Source organism: Prenolepis imparis, unplaced genomic scaffold (genome assembly GCF_030444845.1).
Source record: "Prenolepis imparis isolate NDT839.2.m4 unplaced genomic scaffold, iyPreImpa1.0 SCAF_11, whole genome shotgun sequence".
In the NCBI taxonomy this organism is placed as follows: domain Eukaryota; kingdom Metazoa; phylum Arthropoda; class Insecta; order Hymenoptera; family Formicidae; genus Prenolepis; species Prenolepis imparis.
Window position 1 is genome coordinate 2,379,604 of NW_028141169.1, and position 18,997 is coordinate 2,398,600.

The 18,997-nt window shown below is 29.9% G+C and overlaps 3 protein-coding genes and 1 long non-coding RNA gene across 9 annotated transcripts in view; 3 read left to right on the top strand and 1 right to left on the bottom strand.

Moving 5' to 3' along the window:
- LOC145943177 (uncharacterized) overlaps positions 1-5,562 on the bottom strand; it is a 34,957-nt gene extending 29,395 nt beyond the window's left edge. The window contains exons 1-2 of the long non-coding RNA XR_014426490.1: positions 5,430-5,562; positions 2,033-2,174 (exon numbers count right to left, since the gene is read on the bottom strand). This is a non-coding gene — a long non-coding RNA (uncharacterized LOC145943177). The remainder of the gene's footprint in view (positions 1-2,032; positions 2,175-5,429) is intronic.
- LOC145943175 (alpha-ketoglutarate dehydrogenase component 4) lies at positions 5,534-7,070 on the top strand. 3 transcript variants are annotated; one of them, XM_083050650.1, is made up of 4 exons: positions 5,534-5,661; positions 5,791-5,848; positions 5,949-6,112; positions 6,935-7,070. In XM_083050650.1, the coding sequence occupies exons 1-4, from the start codon at positions 5,638-5,640 to the stop codon at positions 6,938-6,940; spliced, it is 252 nt and encodes an 83-aa protein (XP_082906776.1). In that variant the 5' UTR covers positions 5,534-5,637; the 3' UTR covers positions 6,941-7,070. The 3 variants fall into 3 exon arrangements, with proteins under 3 accessions (XP_082906776.1, XP_082906774.1, XP_082906775.1); XM_083050648.1 differs by lacking the exon at positions 6,935-7,070 and adding an exon at positions 6,303-6,456; XM_083050649.1 differs by lacking the exon at positions 6,935-7,070 and adding an exon at positions 6,303-6,456 and having other exon boundaries at positions 5,952-6,112.
- On the top strand, positions 7,001-14,559 carry Ric-3 (RIC3 acetylcholine receptor chaperone). 4 transcript variants are annotated; one of them, XM_083050631.1, is made up of 8 exons: positions 7,001-7,285; positions 7,526-7,879; positions 8,577-8,839; positions 8,918-9,104; positions 9,434-9,573; positions 10,701-10,861; positions 10,965-11,151; positions 12,835-14,556. In XM_083050631.1, exons 1-8 carry the CDS (start codon positions 7,138-7,140, stop codon positions 13,306-13,308), a joined length of 1,914 nt encoding a protein of 637 aa, XP_082906757.1. In that variant the 5' UTR covers positions 7,001-7,137; the 3' UTR covers positions 13,309-14,556. The 4 variants fall into 4 exon arrangements, with proteins under 4 accessions (XP_082906757.1, XP_082906758.1, XP_082906760.1 ...); XM_083050632.1 differs by lacking the exon at positions 9,434-9,573 and adding an exon at positions 9,957-10,009 and having other exon boundaries at positions 7,138-7,285; positions 12,835-14,557; XM_083050633.1 differs by having other exon boundaries at positions 7,155-7,285; positions 7,513-7,879; positions 12,835-14,559.
- A 1,726-nt stretch (positions 14,560-16,285) lies between these two features.
- LOC145942772 (KICSTOR complex protein ITFG2) lies at positions 16,286-18,894 on the top strand. The gene is made up of 7 exons (XM_083049790.1): positions 16,286-16,485; positions 16,555-16,642; positions 16,720-16,945; positions 17,047-17,330; positions 17,430-18,187; positions 18,272-18,506; positions 18,571-18,894. The coding sequence occupies exons 1-7, from the start codon at positions 16,427-16,429 to the stop codon at positions 18,748-18,750; spliced, it is 1,830 nt and encodes a 609-aa protein (XP_082905916.1). The 5' UTR covers positions 16,286-16,426; the 3' UTR covers positions 18,751-18,894.
- Positions 18,895-18,997: the final 103 nt, after the last annotated feature.

Sequence of the window (18,997 nt, forward strand, 5' to 3'; positions counted from 1 at the left end):
TACGCTTCAGCGAAAATAAAGCACCGAGACGCCGAAACTGTTACACCTGAGGTGTCCTGGACATCATTGCGGCATCGACTTATCGAGTAAGAAAGGCAGTGCCAGAAAAAAAAAGAATTTAAGTTCACGATTATATTATAGATATCAACGGCTGAACCTATTGACATCTCTCTATTATGACTCAATGTATGCGATGTATTATGACACATACATAATGATTTACATATCTTATTCATGTTTTATTAGATATGTACGATAATAATTTGAATGGCAATCATATAGTTATTGATGTGTCACGCTGATTCTGATTTTGTCGCTGACTTTATCGAATAAAAATAGCGAAAGATCCCGCAAGATCACTCCTCTCTCCCACGTTTTCAAACAGAAAGGACCTATAGTATTGTGTCGAATAATTTTCAGCTGTTGGGTCCTCACAATGGGCCGAGTGTTCAGTATGAAGAACCGTGCAAACACAGATCCACGCACATAAAGAAATATATAAGCGACGTATTCGTCGATTCTGCAACCGCAATATGTAAGGAACAGGCAAATGCGAGAGTGTCGTCTAAGTCGTGTGGCTGTGTGTACATGGCTCTCTGTATTCCCCTCGTGCGTGAAACTACGAGTTGGGCATTTGTAATTGTCGTTAGTGTCGATGACTCGTGATCGGCCTGTCGAGAGGAGAGGACTTTTCAAAGTCGCGCATTATTTTATCGCACGTTTTTCTCGCACATTTTTACTTCGCACCTACATCACGGCTGAAAATAATAATGTGTCCGACTACTTCGATAATCATACACTTTGGAGAAAGTTACGTCGTTATATCGCACCGGAACCATCAGCGTAAATGCGGGACGCGTCCCAATTCGACGAAGACTTACACAATGAACGGCTATTCTTTTTTTTTTTTTTCTATTTTTACTCCGCAGATTTAACTTCTGAAAAATGCTACGTAAAAGCTCGAGACACGAGTTATTTTTTAAATTTATTTATCATAAATATTATTTATTTTTAATTAAATTGATTTCAGTTAATTTAATATTATTTATTTTTAGAATAATTTATTTTTAATGAAATATTATTTATTTTTAAAATAAGTTCGTCAATTCGAAAATCGCGTTTATATCATTTTTAATATAATGCTTTCTTATTGTTGCAGATATATATTGTTGCGATCTCTATGGGCAGATTTCTCATGAGGAGCCTATTGATAATATAATTTATTTTGACCCTGCCTTTCGGCAGAAGCGTAAAAATTTGTGCACATCGTGAGTTCGAAGCATTAACATATCGAAGGCACGCCTCGCGAGAACGGAACGAGTTGTTTCATTAAACACACGCTGTGCCTATGAAACGTTACATTTTAAGTGTGTGCCGACACGGTGCGTGACGACGATGGTTCCCACAATAAAAGAAGCCGGGATATGTTTACCAATTATACATATGTATATGCGACCACAGGAACGAACACGTCCGGCGTGATATTGCAGGAAAAATTCTTGGCTTTTTGTTCAAATTGCATGCAGAAGTTAGAACAATACCAAATTTCATTATCTATATATTTTACAATATCAAGCAGGACAGAAGAAGGCAATCAGATTTATTCATTTCGCTAATTTTTTTTCTAAAATTTTTGCTTGCGAGCCTTCTTGTTTCTTTAAAACAATTTTGAACATTAAATGATGAATTTACATTTAAATAAATTTCTTTCTGCGCGCAAATTTAAAAAACAAAATTTAAAATAAGCAGAAACGACGTTCTCTTTTCGCGATAGTAATAATTCTATAATATTAATCGCAGCTTCACTGCATTCAAGGATTTTAAGATCGATTCTGTGAATGGTATCTTCCTTTTGTTATTTATTCACAAATTTTTTATATACGTATATGTGTATAGCGTAAAATTTTTATCATTTTAATTGTACGATATTCTTGAAATTATAAGATTAAAAAAGCACGGAGATATCAAATTATTTCATCATTTAACGATCAATTAATTTTTATATCACGACGTAAAAAATGATTAAAATTACCTGAATCATAATTGTTACGGGTCCTTCATATCATCCATTCTTCTTTTTTTCTTCATGATCCACGAGGCTGATAAGAGATTGATTTAGCTGTGTCGTAGCAAAATCATGCATTTTCAGGTCCGTGTTGTTCCGGATCATATCACTGTCAACAAAAAACAAAGATAATTGAAGAATTGCATCACAGATAAAATCATTGAATGACTTCTGAATATATGAGATGTATTTATTCAAATATGTCCCGGTTTATTTCGCATCAATAAATCGTAAAAGTATTTGTTCGCAGATCGCATTACTATCGGAAATGCAAGGTAAAAGAACGGGCCGGAATTTTAAATATATTCTGGAACATTTTAAAATTGTATGTATAAATAAAAGGAGCATTCCTGTCTTGCTCAATCTCACGCTACGGAATTTGGTTAGCGGAATTTCGAGGTAAATTTACACCGAATCGATCGCAAAATACAGTCAATAGCTGCAAAGGTAAGAAATCTTTTAAATGCGCAATAACATTTTTCACTGACATTGTTAATTCTTTTCTATTTGCAAGATTGTAAGATGTCATTATAATTCGGCGTGAATATGATAATCTCGTGAGTCACTTTTTATATTGCAGAACAGTATGTTGCGATTATACAAAGAGAAAACCAACAGTTGAGAATATGAAGGATTATGTAGAGGATAATAATAAGAAAAAAAAAAAAAAAAAAAGAAAAAGATCATTAAGAAGAAGAACATAGAAAATGAAAAGCCTAATAACATAAAGCCAATCTGGACCAGGATCCTGATGACATTAAAATAAATATGATGAATTTTATAAGTCGCTGACTAATGATTAGGACAAACATTTAGCTGAATAACACTTCTCTATAAAGGATTAAAAATTATTATAAAATCTATGGACAATTCAGTAACATTATTATCGTCAGCAGGATGAAGAACAACTAAAGATATATTTACTTTGATGAGAATAAGTTACACACACGGACTGCTTTAAATAATATGTTATAATTCTTTAAACTTGATTAATATTTTTGACAGTTATCAGCTGATTTCTGCCAAAAAATATTAATCGAAGTTAAGGTATCATAACACATTATTTACAACGAATTAGTTTTTTAATTTTTATAACATTTTATAAAATTAGCAAATTTTCGCTTTATTAATATTTTTTGACAGAAATCATCTGATTAAAGCGTTAATTTGTTAATTAAATTTAAAAATTATAATATGTTATAAAAATTAATATAGTAATATGTTGTAAATTATATGTTATAATATCTTATTCTCGATTAATATTTTTTGACAGAAATCAGCTGATAACTGTCAAAAATATTAATTGTTAAAAATTTAAAGAATTATAACATATTATTTAATACATATTATTATTTTAATTTTTATAACATTTTTATTTTAAAATTTAATTAACACATTATTAATATTTTTTTGGACAAAAATTACTTGATTAAAGAGTTCATTTGATAATTTTTTTTTTATAATAATATGTTATAAGATTAAAATAATAATATATTTTAAATAATTTATAAATCTTTAAACTCGATTAATATTTTTGACAGTTATCAGCTGATTTCTGTCAAAAATATTAATCACAGATAAAGCATTATAACATATTATTTACAACATATTACTATTTTACATTTTATAACATATTATTTTAAAATTTAATTATCAAATGAACTGTCAAATTAACAGCTGATAATTGTCAAAAATATTAGTCAAGTTTAAAATATTATAAATTATAACATATTATTTACAATATATTACTATTTTAATTTTTATAACATGTTATTATTTTTAATTTTAATTACCAAAGTGACGCTTTAAGTAGCTGATTTCTCTCAAAAAGTATTAATAAAGTAAAAATTTGCTAATTTTATTACTATTTTAATTTTTATAACATATTATTTTATAATTTAATTTGCATTTCGCTTTATTAATATTTTTTTACAGAAATCAGCTGATTAAAGCGTTAATTTGCAAATTAAATTTTAAAATTATAATATGTTATAAAAATTAAAATGTTTTAAATAATATGTTATAATACTTTAAACTCAATTAATATTTTTTGACAAAAATCAGTTGATTACTGGCAAAAAATATTATTCGAGTTTAAAGTATTATAACATATTATTTACAACATTATAATTTTATTATAATTCTTTTAACATATTTTTATTTTAGAATTTAATTAACAAATTAATGTTTTAATAAGCTGATTTCTGTCAAAAAATATTAATCGAATTTACATAAACTTTATATTATTTTTTTTTAAATATCATTCTTTTTAATATAAAATTATTAAAGAATGGTGCACAGTTAGCATGCGCTTGTGTTGTTCTAGTATATTTAAAAAAACCTATACTAACACATGACTACATTTTATATGATCATCTGTTTAATAAATAGTTTTTATAATAATACACAAATCTATCACATATTTTGTTATTGTCCTGCAAATATCTCCTTTCTGACAATTATCGCCTTACAATAATTATTATATTATTGTCATTGAACAAAATAATATCAAACTTAGAGTCTTGATTAATTATTATTAATGAATTTAGAGTATCATATTTAATGTTAAATTATTAAACGTTTCTCATTAATTTTACAGACTAAAATTAAAGCAAATATATAGTTAATGATAATCATTTCCATATTTTGAGTGTTAAGTATACATACTTCAATTTAATATTAACCTTTTCTTTTTGTGAATCAGTATCTTATTGCATAATTCAAAAGTGTGTATGTGAGACATTAATTTGTTTAATTATATGCAATTATATATCTAATATAGAAATCAATCAACGTTACGTACATGTTACTATGCGAAGAGTAAGAATGATAATAAGGAAAGAACAGACTAAAATTAAAGCAAATATATAGTTAATGATAATCATTTCCATATTTTGAGTGTTAAGTATACATACTTCAATTTAATATTAACCTTTTCTTTTTGTGAATCAGTATCTTATTGCATAATTCAAAAGTGTGTATGTGAGACATTAATTTGTTTAATTATATGCAATTATATATCTAATATAGAAATCAATCAACGTTACGTACATGTTACTATGCGAAGAATAAGAATGATAATAAGGAAAAAAGAAACTAAACATCAGTAACATGACTAAAAGAACACAATAGAATTTGTTTCCATACATCTCGAATTGTAGTATCGGATCTTTTTTAGCTATTATATTCAATATCTCGTAAATAGAGTAAATAATCATCAAAATGTGAGAAATTTCTGCCACATAACCATTATAAAACACATCAAACATATAGAAATAACATATAAAAATGTTCTCAGAATATTTTCAAAGAATTGCAACGATTATAGGGAGTGAATTAAATATATAGATTGAATTTTTTTTACCTTAAAATATGTAGTTGAATTGTGTGTGCAAGATATTTTTAAATTCATTCTTTTCTATTATACACTAATGTAAACATCGCGCGTCGACCTCGTTAATGGAGCCTGCGAAAACGCCATCTGTATACGTTGCTGCACGATTATGCATCGAGAGGAGCATCTCTGCTAGACGAAATTAGTGTGGGATATCGCGGCCTTTCTTCTTAAAATTATGATGGCAAGCAAGACTTGGAAGGTCAGTACTGGATCAGCTGATCGCGAATCGTCTCGCGGTGATTTCGCGTAAAGAACAATCGATCGTACATTTACGCGGTATGTGACTCTCCTAAAGTCGCTCCAGGTTAACGACCCGATCTTTTCGCAGGTGATCCAGCCGCACGTGCCGATGATCAAGTTTCGCAAGGGTGGCGTTAATCGCGCAGGTAACTTAGAAGCAAAACCGGCACGCAATCGATGCCGTATCGTACGCGATATCGTTGAAAAAGAAAAAAATTATCCCGCTAACGCCGAGATTTGTTGCAGCAGTTGCAGGCACGACGGCAGCTCCATCTAGATCAGGGCCGTCCCAAAGCACGGGAGGTTCAACGGGGCCCCGAGTGATAGCTCTGCCGACGATTGAAGACATTCATCTGCCTCTGCGATATCAGAGACGGCCGATAGATCAGAAGGAAATCGAATATATTAATGTAAGTTGCGGGATGAATCTTGTTTTTCACAGGAATCTTTGAGATGGCATCAATTTTGCGCGCTTGAAAATTATTTTTCACTCATTTACTTAATTTAATATATAAATGTAGATATAATACACGTATATATAATTGTATTCTAAAAAAGATTTAATTCTATAGCTAATAACACTTGTGCGTTATCTTACAGCGTGGTGGACCAGAATGAAAACTTAAATTGCAGCACAAGTATTTAGGATTTTGTAAATTTATGCGATGTCATAACTTATATCATAAATAAAGTATTAACTTTATTATTGATTGCTCCAATGTGTTATATTCAAATAAATAAACGTAAGAGGAAAGATATTTTACATTTATATGTACATCAGCCATATATACATATATCGGGCAAGGTCTTTTGTGACATTGCCAGGGCCTGCTATTTTTAACACAACTCTTAGCTCATTCCTGTAACAGCCAATGAGTTAATCCTAGACCTAAGGCAATGAGATTTTTGTAAAATATTTATTCAAATATTAAATCTCTATTCATTCTTTTTTCATACATAATTGAAGCAAGAAGAAGAGAGATTATTTTGACATTTATTCTGTAATGAAAAAAATTTATCTTAAACATATGTCTCGAGCTTAAAAAATATAAATAAATAAAATCTATAATTGCCACTGATGATATAATTTTTTTATGAATGTATAACTTGAGATGGAATGAAACGTTTTCAAGCATCTTTCAGTATAGTTTAATTTCCATAATTATGTGTATAAATATGCTCTGATTTTTTATTTGCAATAATTTTACGATATCATTTTTTTTAATTCTCAGCAATAATTCTCTCCCCGATGACGACGTCTCGATACAGCCCTGCTGCGGTATGACAAAAATAGCAGACGACAGTGCGCTGCGGCGGCTTTCATCTCGTCTCGACGTGTGCCTGGACGTGAGGAAGATACGCGATCCGTTTATAGTTTTATCGAAGTTTTCTCGAAGCGCGAAACGCATTTACGAACGACGAACCTATTACGAAAATGGCCGAGATAACGGATTTCGGACCGAGAAAGACGATTTTTATACTCGCGATTGTGGCCAGCTGCTTCGCGGTGCTATGGCCGAAAATTTTCCACCCTATGCTCACAGCATCTGTCACCCCGCATCACTCTACGACGGACAGTTCTGGTAAGATTCCAATGTTCACGTGTAAGATAAGATTGTTAATGACGTAAAATTCTAGCTAAAAATATTTTGTTATATGTCTGGTGGACATTATACTTTTTTTTACCTATTTTTGTTTATAAATAACTTAAATTTTGATGTCTCGCATGTCTGTGGAGAGTCAAATAGACAGGAATTATATCTAAATATGAAATATACCTTGCAAAATATTCTTTTTATACTGTATACAGTTATTATGTGTAGCGTGCTGCGAAGTAATATTTGAAAGCGATGTCACTGCAGTGGATATAATGCAAGAAATGTGTCAAAATATATTGAGGCATCATCCAGTTGATCCACGTGTCAAAGATGCGTTAAAGCTTAGCAAGTTGAGCTCACAAACCGCGAGTTTATGTAGAGAGGAGGTTCTAGCCAGATGTGGCATAGACTTATCTTCTTTTCTCGCTGAAAGGGAACGATTGGGAAAAACCTACAAACAAGTGTTGGAGGAAATTAGATCGTTCAATAGCTCCCTTTGCCTTAAGATGAACTTTGGTGTACCATTATCTCAATTAGGGACACCTCATCTTATCAGATATCATATCTTGATGCCACACAGTAAGAATTACAAAAATATGCAAAATAGAATTAATATGGTCACTTAATACTAATAAATCTTTGTGTCATTTCTACTTCAATATATATAATTACAAATAATTAACTAACTACAGTTGTTTTTATAATGATTTCTTTAAATATATATGAGTTTGTAATTCTTATACTAATTTAATATTATAGTAATATTTGTATTAATTGAATTTGAATTAATATGCTTTAATCACACACGATGACTAAATTGTTTGTAAATCACTTATATAATAAGATAAACTTTTAGATATATGTCTGTAATCACATCATCGTATATATATGGAAAACGCCTTTGAGTTATCCATTTTGCTTTGGCTGATTGCCAAAAAAATAAGCGTGTTGGCAGACAATGTTTGGCAGACAAGACATGGCCCAAAGCGTTTCAAATACATCCATACTCATGACTTATTATGTACTTTTCTCATTAAGGTTTCCTACAAAAATCCTAAATTTTAATTCATTAAATATTATTTGGGGCACATTTATAACAATTTTTCAGAAAGTTAATAAAACACTAATTATATTATATTGCATTAATTACAATAACACAAGTTTGTACTAATTTGTGGATGGATGGACGTTTTAAAACAGAATTAATTTTCATGTAAATTAATAAATAAAAATATATTTTACAGATAAAATTAATAGATTTTTTTTATGCTTACAGATACTATACGACAGGAGCGTCGTACTCCTCCTCATGCAGGCGGAATGCATCCTGCGATGAGAGAGCGGGGAAGAGCCATACCATCCTCTCACATTGTACCGAAGATAGTGGATAGATCTGACCACATTATACCAAAAATGAGACCGCCTCTTGGTGGCGCTGGTCATGTTGTTCCAGCTCCTAAAGGAAATGGTACAATGGGAATTGTTATGCCACTATACACAATAGGGATAGTCTTGTTTTTTCTATACACCATTGCCAAGGTAATGTATAAATCTGCAAAATTATCGCGACAAAGATGGAAACTTAGAATTTATATATTAAACTCGTTATTTTAACAGTTCTTGAAGAAGAATTCCGACAGCGAGATTATTTCGGAATACCCGGGGGTAGATGCTGAAAAGGAATTTCGGAAAATGGTGTTCAGTCCAGAAGCCCTCGCTACTGCAATGACTGGAGGTACGCTACATTATCCAAGGGAAAAGTCGCCATATAGGACTGCGCCAACTATAGAAGAATTGAAGGATCGTAAGTGCTTATGTGCTAATGTTTCTACTATTACGAGCCATGTTTCATTTACATTATCATCAATGCAATGTTTTTTCTGAGAAGCTATTTCTTTTGGAGAAATATATTTTTGGGAGAATTAAGATATATATATATGTCTTCTTGAGTATCTATACAGATTTTTCAATGGTGTTGCATGATGCAAGGTTTGCACAATTAGAACACACACGTATCTATATCGCGAGGATATACATTGCAAGATTCAGAATAAAAATGCGCATATATATTGTAAGTACTTATACTTATACTCTGTACTACGTTTGATAATGTTGTACATGCTGGAACACAAGAAGCGGCAGGAGACATAGAGATAGATCAACTGAGACAACGATTGGTCGAGACGGAAGCAGCCATGGAAAGAATCGTTGTCCAGATGAGCAACATATCACGTTCAGTAATACATAACTCGGGCTCACAGCCAGAAATCAAGGTTTACCAGATTAGTTTTCACGCAATTCAGTTTCAGTTTATTAGTCGTTAGAAAATATGCACGTCGCTGTGTTCTGATTGCGTTACAAGCTTTACCCATCCAATGTACATTAAACATATTGTACATTTAATATTAAGATTTTATCTTCAATATTTGGCTTTTTCAAATATCAATGCTAAGTGTTGCAAAAAATTACAAATTGTTGGTTTAAATATTTATACAGTACATAAGATCCATATTGATATGCATATATTAATGCGCATGTGCATATGATATGCATATGATATGCATACATTAGTCGACATTCAGATACGAATATATCAAATTGGAATATATGTATTCAGTAATAGAATTTACGTTGTATATTTTTATATTTTGAGTAGTAGATGAGGCTCCAAAGTCCAATGGTCTGGCAGGGGTCGATCGCGGTTCTAAGGTACATCTCTTGCCTCCGAAAATATCTCTAACAAGAGTAACCAAGAGTTTGTGGGACACTTTTCATTTCTAGTGCACTAGTTTTACAAATAATGAGTTTATCACGTATAATTTTTTTTTTTTTTTTTTTTTTTATATATGATAGTCTCGTTCTGAGTATGATTCTGCGGTAACAACATTTAAGTGTTTTAAATGCAGAATTGTCATTATCCTTTTGTATAAGTAAGGATATTTTTCTCAATGCTAAATATTGTTGAAAAATATAAGCTAATGAAATGGTAGTTCTTATAGCTTCTTGAAGAGCTAATTGTGTACCTTGCATGTGTATGATACTCGCTTATTTTATATCTTAATGATAGAACATATAAAATTAATAGAGCATAATGTATGGATAACTGTACAATATTTGCCTTATATATAATATTATTATATGATTATAGATTATACTATGTTTTTTATTTTAGATGTAAAATTTTTAACATAGTTCACTTTTTGAATTCTGTATGGTTTTTATATTAAAAAGCATTGCTTATATATAAATAGCTCTTATTGAATTAATCAGAGAAATGGCTTTGAAGTTTTTATTACTTAATATGTTATTACTACGTATATGTTTGATTTAAAAAATATGTACAAATAGTGAATGAAAAGTGAATAATGGAAGAGCATCATAATAAAAGTTTATTTTACAGGAAGACACTACAACTCCGGAATCACATAGTAGAGAAGGTGAAGAGTTAGATGTGGTAGAACAATCACCAACAGTTAAAGTTATGGGTATGGAAATGACAGCTAGTTGCGAAAGTGGACAGAAATGTAGCAGACCTACCACTCCCATTATCCTTACACCAAGGTATTATACTTATCATTCTTTTTCAATGTTTTTTTTTTATTTTTCTCATTTTCTAAATGATTTTTCAACAGAATATATATTGTCATTGTATTTTGTATTTCAGTAATGTTGAAAGAGAAAAAACGCCACCAAAACCTATATATTTAGAGGGTGCATTACCACCGCAATGTGAATTACTTGTAACCGATTCAGAAACACAAGCAGAAAAGTCAGAGGACGACGACGACGCTCCTGTTGTTCTCTCAGGCAAAATGACCCTCTCCCTCATCAGCCTCGACCAGATTCCAGCTGTAAGGAAATATTAGAATTACCAACAGAATCAAATGAATCTGCGGAGCCTTGTTTTATTTGGTGATTCTTTCATTTATTTAATTGTTTGCCTAACTTCTGTATAGGTTACTTAATATAGAGATCACAAATCACAGGAACTAAATGCAGTGCAAAGAATGGTTTCTTGGCAATTATAAATATGGGTATGAGTAATGTGCTGATTTCATTATTCATTATTTCTATTTCTATTATTCTCTGTGATTTGTTCTAGATATTAATTGACATTAGTGCCTTCTGCCTTTTATTTATGTTACTTATGTTTTACTAATATTTTAATTTTATATTTTAATTTTATTATGACACATACTGGCTTGTTAATAGAAGTTTTATTATAAAAAGTTTCTGAATTAAATCGCCAAATTTTTGAAGCTAATTTTATGGTTTGGCAATTTATTCCAGCAACACAATATATTGTTTAATGGAGAAGTGTGTTTTGTTTATGAGAACATGTAATTTAATTTTATTTAATGTTTTTTTACATCCATGTAAGCAAATTATATATTATCTGACTAAATGGAGTGAATTTGTTTTTAATTTTATTTTTATAAAAAAAAGTTAATGAATTCTTGTTATACATGATGCTAGTGAATGAAATTATGTTATGCAAATTGCCTTTCGCAAGAAACAACACTGCAGCATTTAATTAAAAACTACACTTATTTTAACATATTAACCATTACACACATATCAATATTCGTGTCATATATTATATTTAAGATATAAAATATTATGATATTTCTAATGTCATTTAAAACGGTTATTACACAAAAATAAAGTACATAATTTGAGTCATCTCTTTTTTACAATTAATGATTAAATGATTAATGAAACGATTAATGATTAATAAAAAAAAAACGATTAAACAAAAATTTGACTAGTTTAGTGTCTAACTTTCTATGATATTTTTTCACAGACTTAATAATGCATGTTACAAAATATAAATGTAGTCTTTCTTTGTTTTAAATATTAAAGTAAAACGTTCGAAAAATGAATATTTATCGAGGTATTCTAAATTTTCCCAAGTCATTAGTATGTTTGTTAATAAGAAAGGGGTGTTCTTTTAAATACTATTTCGCTGTTACACATAATAAAACTATTGTGTTTTTAAACATTCAAGAATCTATGAACACTTCATACTTTATAATATCAATTTATCAGTCACATTTAATCAGTTACGATAACTAACAACAGTTAAACATTATAGTTAAAAATTTGTTAGAAAGAATAGAAAAGTATCATAATGATATTGTATTTTATAAATAATATTTATAATAAGAAAATAGATTCACACACACAATGTTATTTTAAATAAATAAAAATTTTCTCTTTGCAGTTAATTTCAAATAACATCGTGATTTAATGCTAATTAATATAGAAATAATGATTTGTACATTTTGTACATTTCAATATTGTTTATTGCAAATTTAAAAAAACACTTGCATGCTGCAGTTAAAGAATAAAATCAATTTTTTTACTATTGTTTTTTAATTGTAAAGATTTGACTCCATTAAAGTTATTGCATGAGACTCGTCTTATATTGTACAAATAATCTTATATTTGTTTTATAATCTATTATTTGCTTTCATTTGTTTTATAATTTAAGACTCAATTGCATAAAAAAAATAATTATATTTAATATATAGGATTCGGAGAATGCTCGAGGTGAAAAGGAAAAAGAAACTTTGAAAACAAATGCAGAAGTTGAAGATGTACTAAATGAAAAATCAAAGTTCTGGCAAAGAAACGAAAAGGAGGAAACAGAGGAAGAAGAGGAAGAGGAAGAGGAAGAAGAGAAAAAAGAAAAAGAAGAAAAAGAGGAAGAAGTGGAAGAAAAAGAGGAAGAGGAGGAAGAGGAGGAAGAGGAAGAAGAAGAAGAAGAGGAAGAAGAAGAAGAAGAAGAAGAGGAAGAAGAAGAAGAAGAGGAAGAAGAAGAAGAAGAAGAAGAGGAAAAAGAGAAAGAGGTATGGGAATGGAAAATGAAAAAGGAAGAAGAGGATGAGAATGAGGCAAAAGTTAAAGAAAAGAAGGCAAGAGAAAATAAAAATAATGAAGAATACATATACTGGAAACATAAAATGGAAAATTTAAAGAAAAATGAAGAAACCAATCAAGATTGAAAAGGCTAAATAATTTTGTTTCCTCAGGCGCGGATCAGTGTTTACCAATCTTTAAAGATTAGCCCCTTTATTACAATGATAAAAAGCGATATAATTAATGCAATAATTATAAGAAAGCCAATATATATAAATATACTCCAAATAAAAAATATATAAACTTGTTGATGAAGCACTGCCAGAAACCTAAAATGTAAATCTTATATGTATCACATTTTCGTTTTCTAATCGTTATATTCAACGTTTTATAGAATCATAAATTTATTGACCACAGGGGCCAAAAGAAAGAGGCAGTGCTATCTGTGCCATGTTACAATGGCACAGATACTTTGATCTGATAACATATGTGTTATATGCCATGTTATTACTCTATGTACTTAAAAAGTCGTTTATGAAGTATCTTTTAAGTCTTGCAAATGCCAAGAAAATAAAAAAATAACAGGAAGAGTTATGAATCTTTTACCAGATATAGCATACAGGGTAGATATCAAACTTGGTGATTGGCAAGCACTGATACAACTCATGCAAAAGTCAAAAATCTAATCTTTCTTTTTTTTTATAAGTACAAGGTTCTCGTTCGTAAACCTTTTGCTTCATTTATTAATCGTTCTTTAAATATTTATGTTAAATTGTAGCATTTTGTTTTTATACTTTTGGTTTTCTTTTGGTATAAAATTTTATAATAAATGCTTTTCAATTTTTATTTATTGTATTATTTAGAATATTTTATCATTTCAATATTTCTGACTTTGATTTGTAACTGTAGATTAAAAATATATGTTTGAAAATACGTTAAAAGTTTTTATAAATCTATAATAATGTTTAATAAATAATATTTTATCATTATATATATATAAAACTGAACAAATCAATATTTTTTAATCCAGTAAAATATAAAGCAGATATCTCTGTTCTCTATTCATTTTATAATAATTTGTAGAATCAAATAAGTTTGATTTTGTTAATCTTATTTGCTTTTATACAAAAGTCAATAATAATAGCAAATTATTCAAAAAACGAGGCATAGAACGAGAGAGAGAGATGATTGAAAAAAAATGCAAATGTTTTATAAATTGTGTAAAAATATAGTTGATTAAAATATTATTCATCAAATTCATATAATACTGTCAACAACATTATTTATACATAGTTATTTCATATTATGTAAAAATGTTACTGTTCCATAACATCATAACATTTAAAGCATATGAATAATGTTAAAAAAAAGTGATTTCATTAAATAAAGCAGTACATCTTTTATAATAATCTTCAATCTTTAATTTAAAATATATATAGTCACATTTTTTGTGAAATTTAAAATTATTTTATAAAAATACTTATTCATATACTTATTTAGATTCCTTCGGCTCTTATAGCCAAAGTTATTTTATTGTAATGAAGAAATATTTATGCAAGATGGTTATTAGAGAAATTAGTTATTTGTATTTATTATTAGAAAACGCAATGTAGATAAATTTTAGTAACAAATGAAACAATTCACAAAGAACTACTTTGATTTATATATAGAGGTACTATATAGAACTATTACATATAGTATTAAGTTAAAACTAATTTCTATTCAAAATACTTAATATAATATATTAAAGATATTTAAATACAAAGTGCTATTAGTTACATATGTAGTAACTATAAATATTGTTATTACAAAAAAAATATATAATATTAATATATACATATATGCGTGTATTTGAAAATCACTTATTTTTAAATAAAAATTACAGATTTAATTTAAGATTCTATTTGAGAAAATAAAGTTATTCAAAACTTCTTATTTTAGTCTATATTTTTATTATTTTTTAATTTCTTCGCAAATGAATTTAGAATCCTGCAAACGTGAAAGATGATTTTAAATATTTATCAAATATATGAAAGAAAGACACATGAATCACATAATTAATTATATATATGTATATATTTTTAATGCAATTTTTAAAAAATAATATATTTTTGTATAAAAATAGATTTTTCTTAAATCTTTTAGGTTGACATAATTTTCTTTATTTAATTCAGATTTTTTAAATTTGATTCTTCGGTTTTCTAGATTTTATCTCCAGAAAGCGTAATCTCACAGCCATAAAATATATTCAGGGTATGTAGGTATATTTACATACACATATATCCAAATCTTGTACGTAACCTGTTTCATATTTTTCTTTCGAATTTCGATTTTTCAACAATAGAAAAAGCAAAAATAATTTTTCTCATGTATAAGGAATATTTTAGTTTAAATGTCTGCATGTCTTCTTGACTTTTTTTCTGCAATGTATGGTAAATTTTGTTAAAAAGTGAACGCATAACCTATGTACAAAATTTTTTCACGTTTTTTCATCGTTATTATACAAAGTATCATATAGATATTTATGTTTATGTTGAGAAAATATATTTGACATCGAGAGAGCAGATGAATGATTACATGTGTGGCATAAGTGATGAGCGATTATTCGTACTGCTGGATCGCGGGTTAAGACAGAGGAGCATTTTGCACATGTTTCTTTCGTGGAAAATTTGTCATAGATGAGAATCCCACGTTTCGTCCGTAATGTTCTGATAGGCGTCCCGATTGGGATTGCCTTTTGCGATACAGTCGGATATGTTGCAAGAGTAGAGGGGATCTCTATGCAACCTGCGTTGAATCCAGATCTACGGTATCATGATTATGTGTTTTTAAATCGTTGGGCAATCCGGAATCAAAATATACAACGTGGCGATATAGTCTGCATCACATCTCCCAAAGTGCCAGATCAAACACTCATCAAGAGAGTCGTAGGACTTAGCGGAGACATTGTAGGCACACACGGATATAAGATCAGTGCCCTTCAAGTATGGATGTGATACGTAACTGTTGGATGTATATAACAGTGTTGGGGCTTTAATAGACTGATAATAGCTCTGTTTTATTATTCTTTTACCTGCGAATAAAATATAATGTTTTTAATACAGGTACCAGAAGGATATTGTTGGTTGGAAGGAGATCACACTGGGCATTCTATGGACTCGAATACCTTTGGACCGATTTCTCTGGGTCTAGTAATAGCAAAAGCTACTCATATAGTTTGGCCACCAAATAGGTGGCAACAGTTATATTCTACAAAGTTTAATCATGAGAGCTGTTAGCTTTGTAAAGAAACTGCAATGGGAATTACCTGGTACTGTATGCAGGTAAGTTTAATTATCACAGACTGTTAACGAATAACTTGGGAGTGAGATTTATTTGAGTATTATGTATAGGCATGGCTTAACAATAGGAGATGTTGACAATGATGGCGACAATGAATTGGTCGTCGGTACTGCTGAAGGAGAACTTTACATCTTCAAGGTAAACACGATGGTAACACTATTGAAAATTTAATGTTTTATAGCTGTATATATATAATACTTATTCTTATATGACAGGGATCAGAATTATGGCAGAAGATCATAGGTCTTGGTCTTATAACCAGTGTAGCAATCGGAGATATTTTTAATTACGGACGCAACGCACTTGTTGTCATCTGTGGCGATGGATGGACACATATATTTTACAGTCCCAGATCTGTCAATCCTAATAATGCAAATGTACCTGTAAGTCAACATATTGGCAAAGATGTAAATGAGCAAGAAAATTTCAAAACGAATATCGGTGAGTTTGAATTTCAGGATGTAAACAGATATGCTTTATGAAATAGCGTAAAAAACCTAGTTTATGCTATAGACAACTCACACAGTAATATATATGTGCAGATATAATAAATTCACAAAACTCGGAACATATTGACAATACTATTGAAATTAATGAACTCTCTGGAAAAATGGAATGCGTACATGTACAAAGAATCCCAACCAATACAAAAATAGTATTGATAGCTGATGTTGATAAAGATGGTGCCAATGAGATGATTCTTGGTCTGACGGATCGTGTTGTTAGATCCTACAGATGGTCAAGTAATGCTGACTTAGGAACAGGAAAATTGATTGGCCTAAATAAATGGGAATGCACTAATCAAATAGGAACAGTTACACTGCAGGTATGTCAAACTATATGATGATCATTATAATTCAATTAATATTGATTATAATATAAAAAGATATATTAAACTGAGATGATGATATTCATTTTTATTTAGCATACTGGCGATGGTACACCAACTCTATTGGTTGCACAACCTGGTGGTACATTTATGCGGATTAAATGCAACCCTACTGATTGTCACTCAAAGGATACTTCTTGCGAGGCTGTTGATTATCAGACATTAGGAATATCTAGGATGCGTAATCAAAATATTTCAACTGAGATTATCGGAGATTTGGAACCAGGAATGACGCCATTTATTTCGACGCTTGAGCCTAAAATGTCTAATTATATGCCTAAAGATAAATCGTCGAAGCAAAATTTTGCAGATGACAGTCAACTAGGTATGAAAACCTTTAAATCAGCATCGCTTGAATTCAAAAGAAATTATTCGCAACCCGTGATTCGGAAAAAGAGTCTGGATATGACAGGCGAATACAGTAGAGATTTTACAACAGAGAATCAACAACTAGTTAGATTTTATAGTCCTGCCGATTTTTCAAGTGCTGACGAAATAGATGGCAACATTATCGGTGATAACGTTATTCTCGGAGAATTTGAGGGAGAATTCAGTAAAAAAGGCAAGAAAATGACAAAAGACAAGTTGTTACCATCATTTAAGGATTTTTCCAGCAATGATAAAAGTAAGAATAAAGAAAATAATAACAGTGATACCAACAATGTGAATCAACATGAGAAGAAAGACGAGGATTCGAATACAATCAGTAATGAAAGTACTCTGAAAGGAAAACCTTATGCCTTGGCAACGCTTGACGGAACCATCATGTTAGTGCAGGATGAAATCATTTTGTGGTAAGTAACCACATATAGCGATTTATTTAAATTTATTTGTATAATTTGCGGAATATATCTCATTATGTTTTCTTTTATTTACAGGGCTATGCAAGTAGATCATCAGATATTCGCTCTGTGTCGATTGGATGTCACAGGTAATAATTCCGACGAGATAATTGCCTGTGCCTGGGATGGTCAGACATATATCTTGGATCAACAACGGCACAGCGTACGCTTTCAGTTTGAGGAACCGGTCAGAGCTTTCTGTACGGGAAATTACAACGTGACTCCGGGAACATCTAGTCCTAGCCTGGTGTACAACACTTTTAACAACAAGGTTTGATGAATTAATGAATTAATTGATTGTTAATGATTGTCATTATATGTTTTATCTCTTCTAGATTTTCCTTTACTATGATGTTATTCTCCCGAGCATGACGATTAATTCTCTGAATCCCATGAAGGACTTTGAATCTGACGAAATGCAGATCTTAAAGGAATTATTGGGCGAGTGCAGTACTAATGAGAAGCAAAAAAAGATACAACAGTTAACCGAATGGCTGTTATATGGTGTGCATTAGCATATGAAACAAATAACATATAGGCAGGGAGATGTGTAATAATATATGCATATTCTAAAATAAAATATGCATTATTTTTGTTCCTTACATTTCTAACATTATTAACATAATGTTAACATAATGTTAGAAATAAAAATAAATCGATCGAAGATACTTGTTCCTGGACACATAATTAATTTCCAATCAAAAAATATTCGATTTTGATCGTCAAGCGAGTTTGTTCTTTGGTATTTTTTATATTCCGTAT